Source organism: Elephantulus edwardii, unplaced genomic scaffold, assembly GCF_000299155.1.
Source record: "Elephantulus edwardii isolate Elephantulus edwardi_28Jun2011 unplaced genomic scaffold, EleEdw1.0 scaffold00365, whole genome shotgun sequence".
Classification (NCBI taxonomy): domain Eukaryota; kingdom Metazoa; phylum Chordata; class Mammalia; order Macroscelidea; family Macroscelididae; genus Elephantulus; species Elephantulus edwardii.
In genome coordinates, this window is record NW_006400115.1 from 964207 (window position 1) to 985914 (window position 21708).

General features: G+C 37.7%; 1 protein-coding gene and 1 pseudogene across 1 annotated transcript in view; both read left to right on the forward strand.

Moving 5' to 3' along the window:
* Positions 1-21708, forward strand: part of EFHC2 (EF-hand domain (C-terminal) containing 2) — a 386962-nt gene that overhangs the window by 91410 nt on the left and 273844 nt on the right. The window contains exon 3 of the mRNA XM_006902078.1: positions 16528-16678. Coding sequence (XP_006902140.1) covers positions 16528-16678 — 151 coding nt within the window. The remainder of the gene's footprint in view (positions 1-16527; positions 16679-21708) is intronic.
* Positions 19185-21708, forward strand: part of LOC102864864 — a 10525-nt pseudogene continuing 8001 nt past the window's right edge.

The window sequence follows — 21708 nt, forward strand, 5'->3', positions numbered from 1 at the left end:
GATGAAATATGTTTACGGCATTGAAGTCTATGGGGAAGAGAATTGTCTAAAAGTATTATATTTTAGGGCATTATTTTTATCGTAGGAGTACGCAATGAGGGTTGCAGAGTGGATTATATTTGGGGGTAGGGAGTGGGGTTTGGGAAGGTGCGGGGGGATTCTGTACCAATGAGGCAGTTTTTATTTTGCTTTTCAAGGAGAGGAGCAAACGGGGGTGGAGTGGGGGGAGGGTCTTGTGCGGGGAGAAGGGTGCAACAATGAATGAATGAAATTCCAAAATCTCTGTAGATGTTCATTAAAATGAAAAATAAACAAACTAAATTAATAAAAAAAGTATTTGCAAAATTCATCCTCTCTCCAGCTTCATTGCTGTCACCAAGTCCATGTTTTTCAACTACTGATTCTTCTTCTCTGTTCTCAACTTTTGCATTCTAGTCACCCATTAATTTAAAAAAAAACACACAAATCTTAAGAAGAAAAAAAGAAACCCACCAAAGCCACAATGTGACACCATCTCATTCCAGTAGCAGTGGTAAAGTGTTGGACAGCAAGTGGACAGCAAGTGTTGGAGATAGGAACACTTACACACTGTTGGTAGGATTGTAAAATGGTACTACCACTCTGCAAGGCAGTTTGACATTTTCTCAAAAAGCTGAGCACAGAAATTCTATATGATCTGGCTATTCCACTGCTTGGAATATAACCCAAGAGAATGAGAACATAGTCTCAAATGGAGACTTGTACACCAATTTTCATAGCAGCATTATTCACCATCACAAGAAGTAGAAAACAGCTCACATGTCCAACTACAATCAAATGGATTTAGAAACTATGGTACATTCACACGGTGGAATACTACGCACCATGCAGGATCAACAATTTTTAAAAATTATAACCTAACTTGGGAGGGACTGGAAAGCATTATGCTAGGTGAACTAAGTCTCATAACAACAAATACTGTATAAAACCATTATTGTAGAATGAGAGGGCTGAAGGTGGGTGGGAGTGGGGGGCATTAATCATAGGGTTGCACAATTTGATTGGTAGAGACGGGGGTTAAAGAAATGGAAAAGATCCTGAGTGAAAAACAGTGTATATGAGCTTTGTAAATAAGCCAATATAAAATAAAAATAATTCATAAACATTGCGTTTCATTCATGTGCATTGTGTTTATACAGTCTTTCAATTACCTTGTGTTTCATAAAATCACTCATGTACATTGTATTTTATACAATTATTTACTATTGATTTATGCATATTACTACTCCATCTTTTCAAGTCCCCCATTGAGTCTTTCCTATTACTCAACTCTCTCAGCTGCCCACTAAACTGCTGTCCCAATAGTTTTCACCCTTCTCCTTCTGCTCTTTCCCCTCTTTCTCTTTTGGACATTCAGAGACATCTCACTAGTTATCCTTCTGTTTTTACAATAATGGTCTTATGCAGTTCTTAATTTGTCCTTATGAGACTGAGTTCTTTCACTCAACTTAATGCTCTCTAGATTTTTCCATGTTATATAGTATATTACAAAATCAATGTTCCCTAGTGCTGAGTATTATTTCATTTTGTAAATGTATCAAAATTTCTCAACTCATTCGTTTGTTCATGGGTAATTAGGCTGTTTCCATTTTCTTGCTATTGTGAATACTGTTGCTATGAATGTAGGTGCTCATATATCTTTTTGTGTCTCAGTTTTAATTTCCTTGGGGTTTATTCCTATGGGATTTCTAATTTCAGCTTATTGAGCAAGATGTGATAGAAACAAGGCCAGAGATCATATGATAAAATTTTGGAATGCCAGTGACTTTTTCATTGCCAATATCTCTTGACTATATACACAAATCTCACTTGATGGGATTCACAGCTGTATTTGTGGAAAGAGACAATGGAAATGTTGAGAAAGTTGGGGACTAACTCTGATCATCCATTGTTCATATGTGAGTTCAGGATGAGGCTAAAGTATTTACTGTAGTTCCTTGTAGTTATGAGTTGGTTCTGATTCTACAGCAATGAGTATAATGAGTATCAGAGATTTTATTGTGCAGCTGGAGTGAGAACTAATGCTCAGCAGTTTAGTTGTTTAACTGTATCAAGTATTGAGGGAATATTGGTAGTGCAGTGGTCAAATGCTCAGCTGCTAGCAAAAAGACCAGTAGTTAACACACCAGCTGCTTTACAGAAGAAAGGTGTGGCATTCTTCTTTGATAATTATTATATTCCTGGAAACTCAATGGAGTCATTCTACTCTGTTCTATATTATGACTCATTATGAGTCAGATTCAACTGGTAATGGATTTTTATTAATAACCCATGTTGTCTGACATAGATCATGGTATTTATTTTAACCCTTATATATCTTCTTCTTTTGTTGTTGTTGTTGTTATTGTTAAGTGCCATTGACTCAAGCATGACTCATAGTGATCCTGTGAACAAAAGACTTGAACCTTGTTCTATAACTATTGTTGTTTCTTTAAGTTCGTAGAGTTACGAGAGGCATGTTGTTTAGGAAAAGGTTGCCACTCCTCTTCCAAGCTTTTCTTAATCTGGGAGCTCCAGCAAGCACTCTGCACCATAGATAACCATTATGACATTTGACACACCAGTGGCACAGCGTTCAGCATCACAGCAACCACAAGTTATCTCAATACAGCAAATTGACAGACCAGTGCTGTACCACTTACAAGAATATTCATCCCAAACACAATTAACACGAAATAAAAACAACCAAACAGTCCTTACCTGACCCTCAACCAAGCCAAGAAGATCCCACAGGTCCAGAATCCAACCACTTCACACATGAGTCTCCAAACTGGAGACTTAGTCGGGACCCCAGCTGACTTTTAAATACACAGGTCCACACATCAGATCTTGATTGGTTCTAAACAAGAGGCTTCCAGCCCACAGTTAGCCAAATCCTGCAAATCTAATCAGCTCACACACCATAATTGAATGGAATAAAAACAAACAAACATTCCACACCTGACCCTCACCCAAAACAAGAATCCACTGTCCAGAATCCAGCTGACTCTCCAGACAGTTATTCGTACTGGAGGAGATTGCCCATCCTTCTTCCATGAAGCAGCTGGTGAATTTGAACCACGTGTCTTCAGGATTGTAGCACAGCTTCTTGCCACTAGGCCAGCTTGTTATACTGATCTCTTTATAAAATTGTTGGTGTTTTTCATCCTTCTTTATCCCTGACTAATAAGTAAAAGTTAATGTGACTGTAGGTAGGAGAATAAACATTTTCTCTTGAAATATGGCTGAAAGGTTTTTCCTTGTTGAGGTGAAACTCACCCAACATAAAATTAACTATTTTAAAGTGAACTATTCAGTGGATTTAATATATTCACAATATGCAATCACCACCTCTATTTAATTTCAAAGCATTTCAACACAGCTATAAATTTTGACACTTCAATATTTGGTTCATAAGTGACTCATACATTGGTCACACCAACGTCCCCATCTTTAAAAATTCTGTAATTTATTCTGTGAGAGTAAGCTTTTGCATTTGCCTCTTTACAATTGCACTCCCTGGCCTGTGAGACACAACCTATATGCAATTATTTTTTTGTGTGTGTCAATGCTGTATCAGACAAGAACAATTTTAACTTAAAATTAGACATCCAAACTAATGTTAAAATACAGCCATTTGAGAATATGCAATGCAAAGCAAATAAGTCAAGTGACAAGAAAATTGGATTCACTGCTTCCCACAAAGCTAAATTTACACATATATTAAGTTCCAACTACATACCTGAACTCACTCTGATGGCTCTGAGTTTCTTTTTCAATTATAAGAAAAAAATCTGTTGTCAGTGATGTTATGATTTAAACATTCCTTATAATAAAAAAATACATTATTTAAGACTAATTTATTTAATATTTTATATTCTACAGTCTAGTATGAAAACATCAGATACTCAGGGGATCAGGCAGGTAGCTCTTTGTAAAGCCTATGGATGCCTTGGGGAAAATCATCAGTAGAGATCTGACAAATGAAATTTGCATTCATTCTTCAAGAAAATTTCAGCCAATTAGATCTTCTAGAACCTTTTTTCTCTAATATCTGCTTGACTTATCATAAACCATTATAAAAGCTTGTATAATAATTATTTTTCCATAAATTTTTATTCTGGAGGACAACTACTTGGCCAATTGATTGGAAGAGATCCATGTTTGTTCCTTTCTCAAAAAAAGTGATCCAACAGAGTATGGAAATTATTGAACAATATCACTAATAACACACATCAGCAAAATCCTGCTAAAGATTATCCAAAACCAACTGTAACAACAGTACGTTAACAGAGAATTTCCAGAAATACAAGCTGGGTTTAGAAGAGGCAGTGACACTAAAGACAATATTGTCAATGTTGGATGGATCTTCACTGAAATAAAAAAGTATCAGAGAAATGTCTATCTCTGTTTCATTGACTGTGCAAAGGCTGTGTAGATCACAACAAATTGTGCCTAACCTTGAGAAGAATGGAAATACCAGAACACTTGATTGTGTTCTTGTGAAACCTATAGTTGGACCAGGAGGCAGTCGTCAGAACAGAGCAAGGAAACACTACATGGTTCAAAATTAGGAAGTACATCAGGGATGCATCTTGTCTCCAATACCTTTTCAATCAGTATGGAGAACAGATAATTCAGGAGGCTCGACTTTATGAGGAGGAGTGTGGCATCATGATTGAAGGAAGACTCAACAACAACCTGGATTATACAGATGATACAACCTTGCTTGCTGAAATTGAGGAGTATCTGAAGCATTTGCTGCAGAAAGTCAAAGGCTATAGTATTCAAATGGACTGAAGCTTCATATCAAGAAGACAAAGGTTCTCACCACAGGCCAATGGTAGCACCATGATGGATGGAGAAGAGATTGAGGTTGTTAACAATTTCAGTTTCCATAATCAACACTCTTGGCACCAGCAGTTAGGAAATCAAAAGAATAATTGCATTGGAGAAGACTGCTGTCAGAGACCCATCCAAAGTGCTAAAGGATAATGATGTCATTCTAGAGACTACAGTGTGCCTCTTCCAAGCTATGGTATTTGCAATAGACAGTAACAATGACTAAGGATGGTAGAAGAAGAATCAATGCCTTTGAGTGGTAGTCATGGAGAAGAGTGTTGAGTATACCGTGGACTGCTAAGAAAACAATCAGGTCTGTCTTGGATAGGGTGAAACCAGACTGTTCCTTGGAGGCAATGATTTTAAAGCTTTGTCTGATATACTTTGGGCATGTTGCCAGGAGGGACCAATTCTTAGAGAAGGACATCATGCTTGGTAGGTTGGAGGGACAGCTCAAGAGAGGAAGACCTTGGATGGCTCAGTGACTGAGATAATGGGGGTAAGTGTTTTGGAGAAAATGAAATTGGCTCAAGATGGAGCAGAGTTCAGAGCTGTTAAAAATAGGGTCACTATGAGTTGCAAGTAACTCAGTGGCACATAACAACAACAATAACCATTTCAATAACCACTTCAATGCTATTGCACTGAAGGCAATGGTGAAAATAAGGCTCCAGGAAACAATGGAATACCAGTTGACATGTTTCTACTGACATGCAGCCCTGGACTTAATAGTGCTTGCTAGTTTATGCCAGAAAATGTGGAGGATAGCTGTCTGGCTGACTGACAGGAACAGATGCATATTTGTCCTCATTCCCAAGAAAGGTGATCCAATCAAATGTAGAAATTATCAAACAATATCGTTAATATCACATGCAAGCAAAACACTGCTGAAGATCATCCAAAATTAGCTACAACAGTACATTGACAGAGAGCTGCCAGAAGTTCAAACAGGTTTTAGAAGAGACTGTGGTGCCGGGGATATCACTGTTAATGTCACAAGGATCCTAGCTGAAAACTGAGAACTGCTAGAAGAATGCCTATTGGTATTTTATTGACAATGCAAAGGCATTTGGCTATATGAATCATAACAAACTATGGCTAAAACCTAGAATAATGGGAATCCCAATACACTTAATTTTGCTTCTATGAAATCAATAAATAGGCCAATAAGCTGCTATGTGAACAGAATAAGGGAACACTGCAAGGTCTAAAATCAGGAAAAGTGTATGTCGGGGTTTTACAGCGTTGTATGCCCACTCCTTAGAATAATCAAACACATAAAGGACGGCAATTTGCCCAGGCACAAAGCTCAGAAGGTGGAAGGGGTAAGATTGTTCATGAAGCTGGGTTCTATGAAGAATGTGACATTAGGCTTGTGCTATACAGATGACACAACCTTGCTTGCAGAAAGTTAGGAGGACTTGAAGTGCTTGCTGTAGAGGATCAAAGCCTTCAATATGAATTGCATCTCAACATCAAGACAAAAAATCCTCACCACTGGACTACTGGGTAACATCATGATAGACGGAGAAAAGTTTGAAATTGTTAACGATTTTGTCTTACTTGGATTCACAATCAACACCCTTGGCCTGGTAAGAGCAGTCAGGAGATCAGAAGATGTATTGTACTGAGTAAGTGTGCTGTCAGGGATCTCTCCATTAGAGAGGAACAATGATGTCACTTTGAAGACTAAGGTAGGCTTGATTGAGGCCATGGTCTTTTAAAATTTATTTATTTATTTTTTATTATTTTTGCGTGTGTACAGTCAAATCATATCTGACAGGTAGAGGAGGACATTGCCTCTCCTTCTCCAGCAGAGCATCTGGTGGATTCGAACTGAGCGCCTCTGGGATTGCAGTGCCGCTTCTTGCCACTAGGCTACCAGAGATCCTGAGGCTGTGGTCTTTTCAATCACTTGCTATGCACCTGAGAACTGAACAGCGAATAAAGATGACAGAAGAATTATTGATGTCTTTGAGTTGTGGTATTAGGGAGGAGTACTGAATATTTCATGGATTGCAAAAAACAAAACAAAACAAAAACCTCAAACTTATATGTCTTGGGAAAAGTGTAGCCAGAGTGCTCCTTGGGGGTAAGGATGGTGAAACTTCATCTTACATATTTTGGGCATGTTGCCAGGAGAGGCTGTTCCTTGGAAAGAGATATCATACTTGGGATGGTGGAGGGTCAGCAAAAGAGAGGAAGACCTCAATGAGATGAATTGATATAGTAACTGTGGCAATGGTCTTAAGTGTGTCAGAGATGGCGAGAATGGCATAGGATAGGACGGAGTTTAGATCTTTTGTTCACAAGGTCACTATGAGTTGTACTCAACTGGATGGCACCTAACAATAAGTCTGAAAGAATCATTCTTGTATCAGGGATGAGAAGAAAGGGAGAGAGGAGTAAAAACTGGTAAATAAAGAATGCACTGTTATGTACTATAGAGACAGAATCAACTCATTGCTGAACCTGAGGGGAGTTTTTAGAGGCAGTAAATTGCACACGTAGAGACTATCCATCTTTCTCCTGTAGATCAGCTGGTGGATTCCAACCATGTATTTTTGGGTTGGCAATGCAACTTCTTACCACTAAGCTATCAGAGTTCCTAAATGGGTAATGTAGTTACGTTGTTAAGTACTGTTGAGTTAGATCAGTTGATCTATAGCTGGCCCTCCAGTGGGCTTTCAGAGGCAGTTAATCACACAGGATGAGATTGCCCATCTTTCTCCTGTGGAGCAGCTGGTGGCCTCAAATTGCATGCCTTTGGGATTGCAGCACAGCTTCTTGCCACTATATTATATTGGTTGAAGGATAAGAATATATAATAGTATCAGTCCAATTCCAGCTGTCTGCACATTCCATTATAATACTTTTATCCTACCTAGCTGCCCTTTGAAATCTTCTGTTCATCGCTTTTACTTCAGCATGTTTTCCTTTTGTTTTGGCTTCTCAATACTCCAGTGCAATCTTTAGAGTCTCTTCTGATATTCGTTTCAATTTTTTCTTTCTCCTCTGTTTTTGTAATAACCTTTTACTTTCTTCTTGGATAATATCCTTCATATCATCCCACAGCTCATACATCAAATGTTCAGTGCCTCAAACCTATACCTAAAATGATCTTGAAATTCAGATGGAGTTGACCCAAGATTATATCTTGGTTCCTGTGGACTTATTTTTATTTTATTCAGCCTCAATTTAAACATGCATATGAATAATTGATGGTCTGACCCATAGTCACCCCGGCCTAGTTTTGACTGCAAATATTGAGATTCTCCAAAGATTTCTTCCCCAAATGTAGTCAGTCTGATTGCTATACAGTCCATCAGGTGAGATCCATGTGTAAAGTCATCGTTTGTGTCTTTTAAAAAGGTATTTGCAATGAATAAAAAAATGCAAAATAAGGCCCCAGGAATCAATGGGATACCAATTGAATTGTTTCAATTAACAGATGCAGCCTTGAATGTACTCACCAGTCTATACCAGGAACTTTGGAGGATAGGTATCTGGCCAACGGATTGTAAGAGGTCCGTATTTGTTCTCATTCCCAAGAAAGGTGATCCAACTGAATGTGGAAACTATCAAACAATATCATTAATATCACATGCAAGCAAAATACTTCTGAAGATTATTAAACAATTGCTAGAATGGTACATGGATAGAGAACTGCCAGAAGTTCAAGAAAGATGTCAGATGGATCTTGGATAAAAGTAAAGAATACCAGAAGAATATCTATTTGTGCTTTATTGACTCTGCAAAGGCATTTGACTGTGTGGACCATAACAAGTTGTGGCTGACATTGAGAAGAATGGGAGTCCCAGAGCACTTAATTGTGCTCTTACAGAATCTATACCTGGATCAGGAGGATGTTGTGCAAACAAAGCAGGAAAACACTTCATTGTTTAAAATTGAGATGGGAATGTGTCAGGGTTGTATTATTTCTCCATATCTATTCAGTCTGTATGCTGAGTAAGTTATCTGAGAAAGCTGGACTCTATGAAGAGGAATGTGGCATTGGGATTGGAGGGAGACTCATCAATAATCTGTGGTATGCAGGTTATACAACCTTGCTTGCTGAAAGTGAGTAGGACATGAAGAACTTGCTGCAGAAGAGCAAGGAATGTGGCCTTCGGTATAAATTGGATCTCAATGTCAAGAAAACCAATATTCTTACCACTGCACCAATAGGCAAAATCATGATGGATAAAAAGAAGAAACTGTCAAGAGTTTCATCCTGCTTGAATACACAATTAACACCCATGGTACCAGCAGTCAGGAAATAAGGAGGCACAATGCACTGAGAAAATCTGTAGTTAGGGACCTCTCCAAATTACTCAGTTTGAGAAGTAAGGTGCATCTGATTCAGACCATAGCCTTTCCAATCATGTGGTATGCATCTGAGAGCATGACAGAAAAAGAATTGCCGCCTTTAAGCTGTTGAGTTGGAAGAGAGCACTAAAAATACCAAAAGAACAAACAGACATGTCTTGAAGAGGTTGCAGCCGAAGTGCTCTTTGGAGGCAAAAATGATGAGGCTTTGCCTCACATACTTTGAGTATATTGTTAGGAGGGACTATTCTTGGTAAGGGACATGATGCTGGGAAGGGAGGAGTATCAGCAAAACAAAAGAGAGGAAGAACCTTAACTAGACAGCTTAACACAATGATTGCCTCAATGGACTCTTGCACGTCAGGAAGTGTGAGGATAGTACAAGATAGGATGGGGTTCAGATCTTTTGTTCATAGGGTCACTATGAGTTGTAATCAACTCAATGCCATCTAACAACTAGAAGAAGCAATGCCTGTAAAAAGCGAAAGAGATGTAAAATATGAAGACAAGGAAGAGGCGGAAAGTCGTTTTCTAATTAACACCAACTAACAATAACAACAACACACCACACAACCTCAACTTCCACAACCCCGAGAATTAGATCACTCCCAGCTATGACTGTTGACCACTCTAAAAGATACATTAGAAGATCCTAAATTGGGGGGGGGGGATGTGGAATAAACTTACTCTTGTGGTTCAACTTCAGTCAAATAATAGGCAAAAAAAGGAGAAACAATATCATTAGGGAATTATTCAAACCTTAGAATAACCAATCACATAAGATCAAAAAGAGTAGCATTTATTAAAGGATAATGCCTTGGGTTCAGGAGGAGCCATGATATAATGATTAATGGAAATGGATCTTATAGGGAGGAAGCAAGATAAGTGTGATTACATTGCAGGCATTGTAGTTGCTGTTCCCATATCATGTCAGGGCCACCATCTGGTAATGTTATAAATAAAAATGTAAATGAATGATTGAATGTAAAACTCAGTTTAAAATTTCACTCATGACACAATTAAGCTAAAAATAAATAAAAAGTTATTTCTAATGGTGAAAAAATCTATCAATGTATTAAGAGAGAACTAAAAATACTAAATGGGATAATAAAAAAGAATGAAAAATGGAATAAAAAGACATTACTTAAACCTGGGCCTCAAAATTTCTAGAAGGGCAGACTGACATTCTGGTTCCCTGGAAATACAGGACTGCCTACCTCCAGTATGTAAGCTGTAAAGCAAGTCAGGGAGTAATATAGATGGAAAGGTAGAAGAGGAAAATGCAGAGGAAATCATAAAATGTGGTAAAAATTATGTTTTAAAAAGTGAAGAAGGAGCACCAAACAGATTAAAAGTGATCTCACATATATAACAACGAAACTGTATGTAGCAAAGGTTGCAGAGAAAATTCCCCTTTAAGAACTGTAAGAAATGAAAATTTGTTGTTATGTGCGATCTAGTTGCTTGCAACTCATATGTAAAATAGCTCTGAACCCTGCCATATCCTGAACCAGTCTCACTGACTTTGATACATCAAACTCCATTGTTTCAGTTACCATGCTAAACTATCTCATTTAGGGTATTCCTCTACTGTGCTGTCCCTCCACCTTCCAAGTATAATGTCCTTCTCCAAGAACTGGTCCCTCCTGGCCACATGCCCAAAGTATATGAGGTGGAGCTTCAAAATACTTACCTCTAGGGAAAAACTTTCATCCTCTCCAAGACAGACCTGTTTGTTCTTCTGTTGGTCTACCACAACTCAAGGGCATTGATTCTTCTTCTGTCATCCTTAGTCATCGTCCAGCTCTTTGATGCATAACAAGTAATTGTGAAAACTATGGCCTGAATCTGGCACACTGTAGTCTTTAGACTGACATCATTGCTTTTTAGAACTTTGGCGAGGTCCCTGACAGCAGACTTCCCCAATGAATATTGGCTTTTATTCAAATAGTACTTACTGAAAACTTTCAGGGTCAACCACTTCTTTTTGGTATAATGATTCTGTGTATTCCTTCCATCTTCTTCTGGCTTTTTAGATTCTTATAATAATGGTGTTACACAATATTTTTCCTTTTGTGAAGACTGAGAAATATTTCTTAATTATATACATGGCTTTAGTTAACTGACCTTTGCCAATTTGATCAGTCATAAATTTCTGTCAGTAGTGTTCCATCCTTCCATTTTTCTGACTTCTTAACTTCTTATAATAATGTTGCTATACAATATTTATCCTTCTGTGATGAGTGATAATATTTTTAAATTATTTACAGGACAATAGTCAACTGACCTATGTCAATTTGATCATTCACAAATTTCTAACAGTATTATTTCATACTTAGAGTTGAGGTAGAACTATGAGTATTATTTTATACTCAGTTACAAAGGAAAAAAAGTCTCATATTGAATGCTACCTGTACTAGAAGGTCAGTGAAGTCTTTTTAGGTGCTCTAACAGCATAACTGTGTTGTTTTTGTTATGGGCCAGCAAGTCACTTGCGACTCATAGCGACCCTAAGTATAATAACCCTGAAATTTGCTCTATCCTATGCCAACTTTACTGTCTCTAACATACCTACCCTTATTACCCCAGTCAGTGAATCACTCCATCTCGTCAATGATCTTCCTTTCTCTGTATCTCCACCCTTCCAAGCATGATGTCCCTCGCAACATGCCCAAAGTATGCCAGAGGAAGCTTCAGAATCTTTGCCTCCAAGGAGCAGCCTCATTTGACCCTTTCCAGGACAAACCTGATTTTTTTCTCCTGTCAGTCCATGGTATGTTCAACACTTTTCTCCAGCCCCACAGCTCAAAGGCATCAATTCTCTTTCTATCATCCCTAGGCATTGTCCAGTTCTCTGACACATAGCAAGCAATTGCAAAGACTGTGGCCTGGATCAGGTTCACCTTAGTCTCCAGACTGAAGTCTTTGCTCTTCAGTACTCTGGAGAGGTCCCTAATAGCTGACTTTCCCAATGCAATTAATCTTTTGATTTCCTGGCTGCTAGTACCAAGAGTATTGATTGTGGAGCCAAGCAAACTAAAGCTGTTAACAATCTCAGTCTCTTCACCATCTATCATAATGCTGCCAATTGGCCCAGTGGTGAGAATCATTGTTTTCTTGATGTTGAGCTTCAATCCATATTGAAAGCTGAAGTCCTTGACATTCTGTAGTTCTTTCTCAGTTCCAGCAAGCAGGGTTTTGTCATCTGCGTAACACAGGTTGTTGAAGTCTTCCTCCAATCCTGATGCTACATTCCTCCTCATACAGCCCAGCCTCCTGGATGATCTGTTCTGCATATAGATTGAAAAAGGTATAGAGACAGGATACATCCCTGGTGTACATCCATCCCAATTTTGAACCAACAGTGTCTCCTTGCTCTGTTCTGATGACTGTCTCCTGGTCTAAGTATAGGTTTCACATAAGCACTATCAAATGTTCTGGGATTCTCATTCTTCTCAGAGTCAGCCACAGTTTGTTATGATCCACATGGTTAAATGCCTTTGCATAGTCAGTGAAACACAGATATACATTCCTCTGGTACTCTCTGCTTTCAGCCAAGATCCATCTAACATTAACTATAATATCCCTCGTACCTCTTCTTTTTTTAAATATATACTTTATTTGATATTAATAGGGTTAATCATATGCTTTTTTAAATTTCCATTTATCCATTGTTACTCATTTTCCTCTATGTCCCCCTTACCCCCTGCCCCAGTTTGCCTTTTTCTTTGGATAGAAAGTTCTATGCAGCTCTTATTCTGGATTCTTGTCATTCCAATAATAAGTATTCATATATACTTGTTAAACAGTTCTCTCTCATCTGTCTCAGTGCAGTATACATAATTTATCTCATTTTTCTCAGTCTCCCCCCAATCCCTATGTCAGTCCCATTTTACAACAGTGGCACTATGTAGTATTTGTCCTTTTGTGACTGAGATATTTCACTCAGCATAATGTCCTCCAGGCTCACCCATTTTGAATAATATTGCATGAGTTCCTTGTTTTTCAATGCAGTGTAGTATTCCGTTGTGTGACTATACTACAGCTTCTCTATCCATTCGTTTGTTTATGGGCACTTAGATTGTTTCTAACTCTCTGCTATTGTGAACAAAGCCGCGATAAACATGGGTGTGCATATATCTCCTTGGGTGGTGGTTATGGTTTCTTTGGGGTATATTCCAAGTAGTGGAATTGCTGGGTCAAATGGTATTTCTATTTGCAACATTTTGAGAAGGCGCCATACTGACCACAGCCTCTTCTAAACCCAGCCTGCACACCTGGCAGTTCTCTGTTGATGTACTGCTCCAGTTGTTTTTGAATCATTTTCCACAGAATCTTGCTTGCATGAGATATCAATGATATTGTTTGATAATCTCTGCAATCCTTGCTCATATTGCTTTATCATTCACATCTTATAAAACTGACCATTTTAAATTGTGCAACTGAATGGCCAACATATCTTCCTTTTATAGAGATAAAATTCATTATGACATGAAATATAAAATTAACCATTGACCACTTAAAGATATATAGTTTAGTGCTTATAACATCTCACATGAATACTCAATACAAATATAACAACATTTTAACAATGAAAATTAGCTAATCTCTGACTTGAATCAGGCCAAATGAATTCCTCATGAAAGCAGCTGAATATAGGACAATTTTAGAAGCAACTGTAAATTGCCATTTTGATGGTCAAAGATCTCTGGACTCATCACATTTTTAAGGACGTGTAAAGGAAGTACAGAATGCCAGGGTAGTAGAGAGGTTGATATATTTGACTGCTAACTGTAAGGTTGGAGGTTTGAGTCTACTAAGAAGTACCGTGAAGAAAGGCCTGGTGAAATAGTTTTTGGCGGAAACTCCAAACCAGCCTTTGAAAACACTTTGGAGCACAATTTTGACCTCAGGGGATCACCATGAGTTATAATCAATTCAACAGCAACTGTTTTTTAAAAATTATGATTCAAGTGAAAGTTTACAAGACATATTGTTGGTTTTCCATTCAACCATTGATACACGTTGCATTTTGTAACATTACAATAGCCACTAATAGCACTCCTTCCACTTCCTCCCTGTGATTCTAATTTTTATTAAAGGCAATCATTTGCTTTCACATGGGAGAAGAGCATTGTACCTACTCAAAGGCTAACCTTCCAAAATGGTTAAAGAATTTTCAAGAATGTTTTAAAATATATCTGATCTTTGAAAAACTCATATAAGTTTACTTTATTAAATAACTCTTCCAGAAAATATATGGTAATGTAGGACTTAGGCTCATAAGCCTTTGAAATATTTAAGGAATCTTCAGTGATGTTGCTCAGGAAAGTCTTTCATTGGAGTTACTTCTCCAGTCTCCGGAATTGTATAACCTGGGTACAGTTTTGTTTTCTTGTGAATGTTGACATTCACATGATATCTGAGGATGAATGCATATATATATTGCATATAAATGCAGGTATAAGTGTATGCATAAAAGCAAAAGTACTGTGTCAGTATACCTTATATACACTGTGTTCCTCTAGGGGGAAAACTGCAAGACTTATACCAGAACTTTTCAAGAAGCCATAACCTCTTGGTTCCTGAGGGCTCAGCTTCTGATCCTTCAGCCATAGCGTCCTTAGTGCTCACAGCTACTGCAGCTGCAGTTTCTCATCTGGCATTTACCCTGACATGCCCCCACTAGTACCAAGGCAAAAGGATGGCACGTCCCCGACTCTGGGGTATATATATATAATTGTAACCCTATTTTAGTATCTGCCTCTTCTCCTCTCCTCACCTATCCCTACCCACAGTGTAAGGTGAGACTAGGTCTAGCATTAAGCTAGGCTCTTGAATGAGCCTAAATAATTATAAGGAAAGATTTCCAGTTCATTGGAAAAAAATCAGGTCTGCCACTTTTAATTACCTCTAGGCAAACAATTAATGGGACCAGGAGTCAGGCTAATTTTATCTCAGAATCAAGATAGCTTTGTGTTATTTTTAATTGGAGGGATAAAATTGACAAAATTGATACTCATCTTGTGAGAAAGAACATATATAATCCCACTGTGAAATTCCAAAGACTCTGATTCACTTGGTAGTAGAGCTGGATAACTAATTTATTGCTTAAATATAATTTACCTATTCTTTTTTATTTTTTAAATTTTTAAAAATATTTTATTTTATTTTGTGTGTGTGCTGTCAAATCAGGTCTGACTGGTACAGGACGAGATTGCCCCTCCTTCTCCAGCAGAGTATCTGGTGGATTTGAACTGTGTGCCTCTGGTATTGCTGTGCAGCTTCTTGCCACTTAGGCCACCAGAATAATTTACCTATTCTAGTCACAATCTGGGTTATGCAGATAACACAACCCGGCTTGCTGAAACTGAGGAGGATCTGAAGCGCTTGCTGCAGAAGGCCAAGGATTGCAGCCCTTAATATGAATTGAAGCTCAACGTCAAGAAAACAGAGATTCTTACCACTGGGCAGATTGGCAGCATCATGATAGACGGTGAAGAGATTGAGATTGTTGGCAGCTTTAGTTTACTTGACTCTACAATCAACACTCTTCGTACCAGCAGCCGGGAAATTAAAAGACGAATTGCATTGGGAAAGTCTGCTGTCAGAGACCTCTCCAAGGTACTGAGGAGCAATGATGTCAGTCTAGAGATTAAGGTATGCCTGATGCAGGCCATAGTCTTCACTATTACTTGCTATGCTGTACAACAACAACTGAACAATGACTAAGGAAGACAGAAAAATTGATGCCTTTGAGTTGTGGTGCTGGAGAAGAGCACCACATGAATAAACCATGAACCATGAATACTAGAACATATCATGAATCACCAAGAAAACATATAGGTCTGTCTTGGAGAGGGTGAAACCAAGTTTCTCCTTGGAGGCAAGGATTTTTAAGCTCCATTTCACATACTTTGGGCACGTGGCCAGGAGGGACCAGTCCTTGGAGAAGTCCATCATATACTTGGAAGGATGGAGGGACAGCTCAGGACAGGAAAATCCCAAATGAGATGGATTGACATGGTAACTGGGGAGATGGAATTAGATGTGTTGGAGTCAGTGAGACTGACTGGCTTAGGATAGGGCAGGGTTCAGAGGTATTGTACATAAGGTCTCTGTGAGTTGCAGGTAACTTGATGGCACATAACAACAACGAGAACACTCAGGTGGTGATAAATCTTTATAATAATTTTTATATACTGTAACCTAAATTGTATGAAGTGCTGAAAATCTTGAAAAAAATCCCTCATTTTTTTTTATATTGAGAAAGTATACCTGTGGTCATTTTATGGATTTTTAATTTTGCTTTTTTGTTTCTAACTGTGATTCCAACAGGTATTATCTTTTGATGCCTGTGTAGAAGATGAAGTGCCTGATAAACGTCAAGAATTATATAGAATAAGACGCTATAAAATCTACTTCTACCTTGAAGACGACACAATTCAGGTCAATGAACCAGAGTTGAAAAATAGTGGACTACCTCAAGGTATCTACTTAAAGGAGAATTGTGCATATTTCATTTCTAATTCTTGCCTTTATAAACCTTTTAGCTTTTTATACTATACATTCCAGTGTGTATATGGAGCTCTGGTGGCTTATTGGTAGGAATTTTTCTGGCAACACAAAAGTATGCAGTTACAATCCACCAGCTACTTCTCAGGGGAAAAATGAGTAGTCGTCTTCAATGAGATTTGCTGCCTCTGAAATCCTCTGGAGGATCAGCTATCAGTTGGTTCCAACTTGATCATAAGTAACAACAACAAGTGTATATTTGTTGGTAATATTGAATATAAACATACGATCAGGGTGATAAGCATTTACAAATGGTAAGCACTGAAAAGTTGATAGATCAAACAACCCCTTCCAGGGACTCTGTAGATTACAGGTCTGGATATTTGAAAACCGTGTGAAACAGTCCTGCTTTCCATGCATGTAGAATTGGTGATTATTTATCACCTTTCTTCCCCCTTTGCTTCAAAGCTGGATGTTTCTCACTCCTCTATGACAGGGTTATATGCCTTCAGTTATTGCTCTAATATGAGCAAACTCTAGTTTCTTTCCTGTGATTTTACTACATGCTTCACGGCATACTCAGGGAAGGAGAGAAATCTGTTTTCCATTACCATTTACAGATTGGAGTTCCACATTATTTCTTTTTTTATGTTATCAAAGATTTCAGTTTATTTGTATTTGCAATCAACTTCTACTGAAGTCAAGGAATCTAAAGCCAAAAGCCAGGAAATCCAAAGAGCAAATCTGCGGCCATGGACCTCTTTAAATGCTAAAGAGAAAGATTGTATTTTTTTGTTGTTGTTCATTTGTAATATTTTAATTTTATATTAGTTTACATACAAAAGTTTTATACATTGTTGTTTTTCATTTGCATGCATTTCTCTATTTGCATTTTATATTAATTTCTCCATTCATGCTGTGCTTCACATATCATGCACATACACTGTGTTTTATAATATTGGCTATCATTGATTCATGCCTGTCATACTCTACCTTTTCAGAGCTCCACTGAATCTTTCCTAATTCCTTCACTCCCTCACTCTGCCCACCAATTACAAAATGGGAAAAAGACATGGAGAGACTTTTCACAGAGGAAGACATTTGGATGGCCAACAGAGAAATGAACTGCTCAAAATCACTGGCAATGAAAGAGATGTAAATCAAAACTATAATTAGATTCCAACTCACCCCTGTATCAGTGATAAAGTTTACTAGGACAGCAGGCAATAAATGTTGGAGAGGGGCCTTTTTCCTGTGTAGGCCTACTAGTATTCTGTAAACTATTGTTATGAGACTCTTATCTGAGATGGCATTGCCAAATATTTTTCCCCAGTCACTAGGTTTTCTACCAGAAGTGAAGGCTGGGTTTAGATGAGACTGTGGTACTAGAGATATTGTAGTTAATGTTAGATGGATCTTGGCTGAAAGCAAGGAGTACCAGAAGAATGTTTATCTTGTTTCATTGATTATGCAAAGGCATTTGACTGTGTGGATCATAACAAACTGCGGCTAACTCTGAAAAGAATGAGAATCGCAAAACATTTGATAGTGCTTATGCGAAACCTGTACTTGGACCAGGAGGCAGTCGAAACAGAGCGAGGAAACACAACATGGTTCAAAATTGGAAAGGGTGTACGCCAGGGCTGTATCCTGTCTCCATACCTTTTCAATCCCCTTCTCTAACCACAGACTTTCCCATCTCAATAAGTCTTTTAATTTCCTGGCTGCTGGTACCATTTTTCTCATAGTTAGCCACAGTTTGTTGTGATTCAGACAGTCAAATGCCTTTACATAGTGAATGAAACACATGTACTCCCTGCTTTCAGCCAAGATAATCTCACATAACCTATAATATCCCTAGTTATCATGACCTCTTCTAAACACAGACTTCACTTCTGGCAGCTCTGTTGATGTGCTGTTCCAGTCATTTTGGATAATTTCATCATAGGGTTGCTATGACTTATACTTGACTTGAGGACACATAGAAACGTACAATAGTTGTTATTTTGTGACTGACTTGTAACTGAGCATAATTTGCTCTAATTTTATCCAAACTGTGCAGTGTGTCATTAATTTTGGGTCATTTTTTAGGAATGTTTAAGCCTTTATTTTGTGAATTGACCACACTGTTTACACACAGAAAGAATCAATCTCAGAGGATTAACAGAGTTTAAAATTGAAGAGAACAAAATATTAATAGACATGTAAATAAAACAATTTTTAGACAAAAACCTCAAATGTGGATGATAAACAAATATTATAGAAATCTTTTTAAAAGACTTTTTATCTTCATGATATTTTTATCACTATTATTTAGCTATAAATTGAAGTGGTGGAGGAGGTGTAAGTGAAAAATAGATAAATACAAACAAGATACAAAATGCTTGTGAAAAATCATTGCTTTCTAAAGTTTCACTCAATAAAACTTAATTTTCGCTCTCGACCCCTCCCGCCGTGCCGGCCGCTCTCCCGGAGCTAACATGGCTGAGCCCACCGGCGGGCGGCAGGGACAGCAACTAGCGCTCGGGGCAGTCGGAACTGCGTCGAGTGGTGGGGGCCCAGAGCAGAAATCGTAAACCGCAAGCATCCACTCGCTCGTCCGAGGACTGGGAGAGGACAGACCCCAAACCCTCCAACACCGGGAGACCCCGCCCCAGAGCATGTGGAAGCTGAACAAGAGCAAAGTGCTTCTGGGCAACTCCTCCTCCTCCTCCTCCTCCGAGGAGGGCCTGCGGGAGGGGAAGCCGCTGCCGCCAACCCTCTGCAGCCACACAAGTTCAAGGATCAAGTTTTTGAGGTTGGAAAGAAGTGACTTCTTTGTTTAATAAGGATGATGAACAACATTTACTGGAAAGATGTAAATCTCCCAAATCTAAAGGAGCTAATTCACGATTAAAAGAAGAGTTGAAGACAGAGAAGAAACCTGGATTTTGAGACAATTTGGTTTGGAAACAGAGTACACAGTCTAAGAAACCAGATGAAATTGAAGGTTGGGAGCCTCCAAAACTTGCTCTTGAAGATGTAGCTGCTGATTCGAGTGACCCCATGAGTGACCATTTGTCTTGGCCAGGTTGGGAAGATCATACTAAAGGCTCTACTAAGTATACCACTCTAACCAGCTCAGGAAATAGCTCCAGATGGAGCATCAAGTCAGCTGGAAAATTGGTCAGTATTCGACGACAGAGCAAAGGTAATCTTACTGATGACTGGGAAGAATTGGAATGATGGTGTACAAAGAAATACTACAAAAAGGAGAAGCCCACTGGTTGCATATATTTTGAAACCAAAAATTTGCCTAATACTGCACCTTTGTATTTTACTTTATTAAAGATTCTTAGTTTGCTGTATCATGGCATTTTAATTAGTGTGTCGTTAAATTGTTAAGTCTGTTTCTCACCTTAAAAAGAATAGAGAATCTCTTTGTGCCTATATTTCATATTTGAATTATTTGTTGAATTTTGAAGTTCTAAGCATACTGTGATTCCTTAGGGAACATATACAGGGGTTGTACATTTGATTGCCTTATTGTAGAAATTTCTGTTTCTTAAAATCCGTATTTTGTTGAAACTGGAGATGCTAATTTTTGACACCATCCTATAAGATAGTAATGATTTCTGTTTTCCATAAAGCTAATTTCATACCATTTTTAGTTGTAATCCTTTAATTATTTTAGAATTTACATACCTTTTTCTTGAATGCAACACATATGAAGTCTGTGAAACACAGGAATGTAGCAGTTATGCAGTTTTCTTCTGTTTGAAAATTGCTATCCAGGTGGTATAATGAATATTCCAAAGGTTATGTAGAATGTTGTTTAATTTAGCAAGTGAATTTTTTTCTTATTAAATTTAAAAATATGTAAACAAATACTGGAGAAGCAAATGATATATTTGAATATATGATGTAAATGTTTAAAAATGTATATTCATCTGTTATCTAAGGAGGAGTAGCCTCTAGGGTACACATTGAATAGGTAATTTTTTTTATTTTTCTTCTGACCTTTCAAATATTGATCTTTGTTTTCTAAATATTTGCCTCCTTTAATTAAAGAATTCTGTAATGTATACATTAATTTTAGTAAACTGATACTCTTAATTTTGTTTGTAAAACATTACCTTGCTCACTGTAGAATTCAAATGATATCAAATACTAAAAGTGCCTCTTTTCTATGCATGTTTGGGTTTTTTCCCCCAAAATGAGATAATTATTGTGATTGATGTAAAGTCATAAGGCATTTTTCCCCTGTAAAAATAACTTATAGTTAATTTGAGAGCACTGCCCAGGAGTTCTCTCTATCTCTAGACTTATCGCTGTTGACAATGAATCTTTACCAATGTGACTCTTTTCAGCAAGTTGTGCAAATGTCTGTCTTACGTAAAAATAGTTCTATAAAACACTTCTTTTTCCTTAAAAACTGTATAAATAAATTTTAAAAAATCCCACCTCTTCATCTACACTGTGCATTCCCCTTTGTAGAGGACAGGGGAGCCCACATTGTTCACTTTGCCCTTCTGTGCCATTTCATTCAAGTAGATGTTCCATTTAACATTCCTGTGGAATATCTGAACATGCCTGATGGCAAAACACATTGTAGTGACTGTAACATAGCATTTAAATGATTACATATATTTTTAATAGAACAAGAACTTTACTTGACTTAGTCTTCAAAGAGGGACATGTTTTAAATATGGTAGAATACTTTTTTTTTGAACCTTGGCATTATGGAGGTTGCCTTTGTTTCGTAATTACAGATGAAGTCTTTTACTTTTTAATGTACCAGCTGAGTTGAAAAATGTCAAATTTTCTTCAGTAAATCATTTGGTGTACAGGTTAATCTTCAATTTCCTTAAAGAAATGTTTTCTGTGATTATACTAATAAAGAGCCAAGTCAGGGTTTATGCAGATATTTTAAAGGAGGAGAGTGGGTTTATATTTGACTAATACTATCTTGAGGCACAAGAAATTATACAATGTATTTGAAACTCTGGAAATAAACTAATGTGC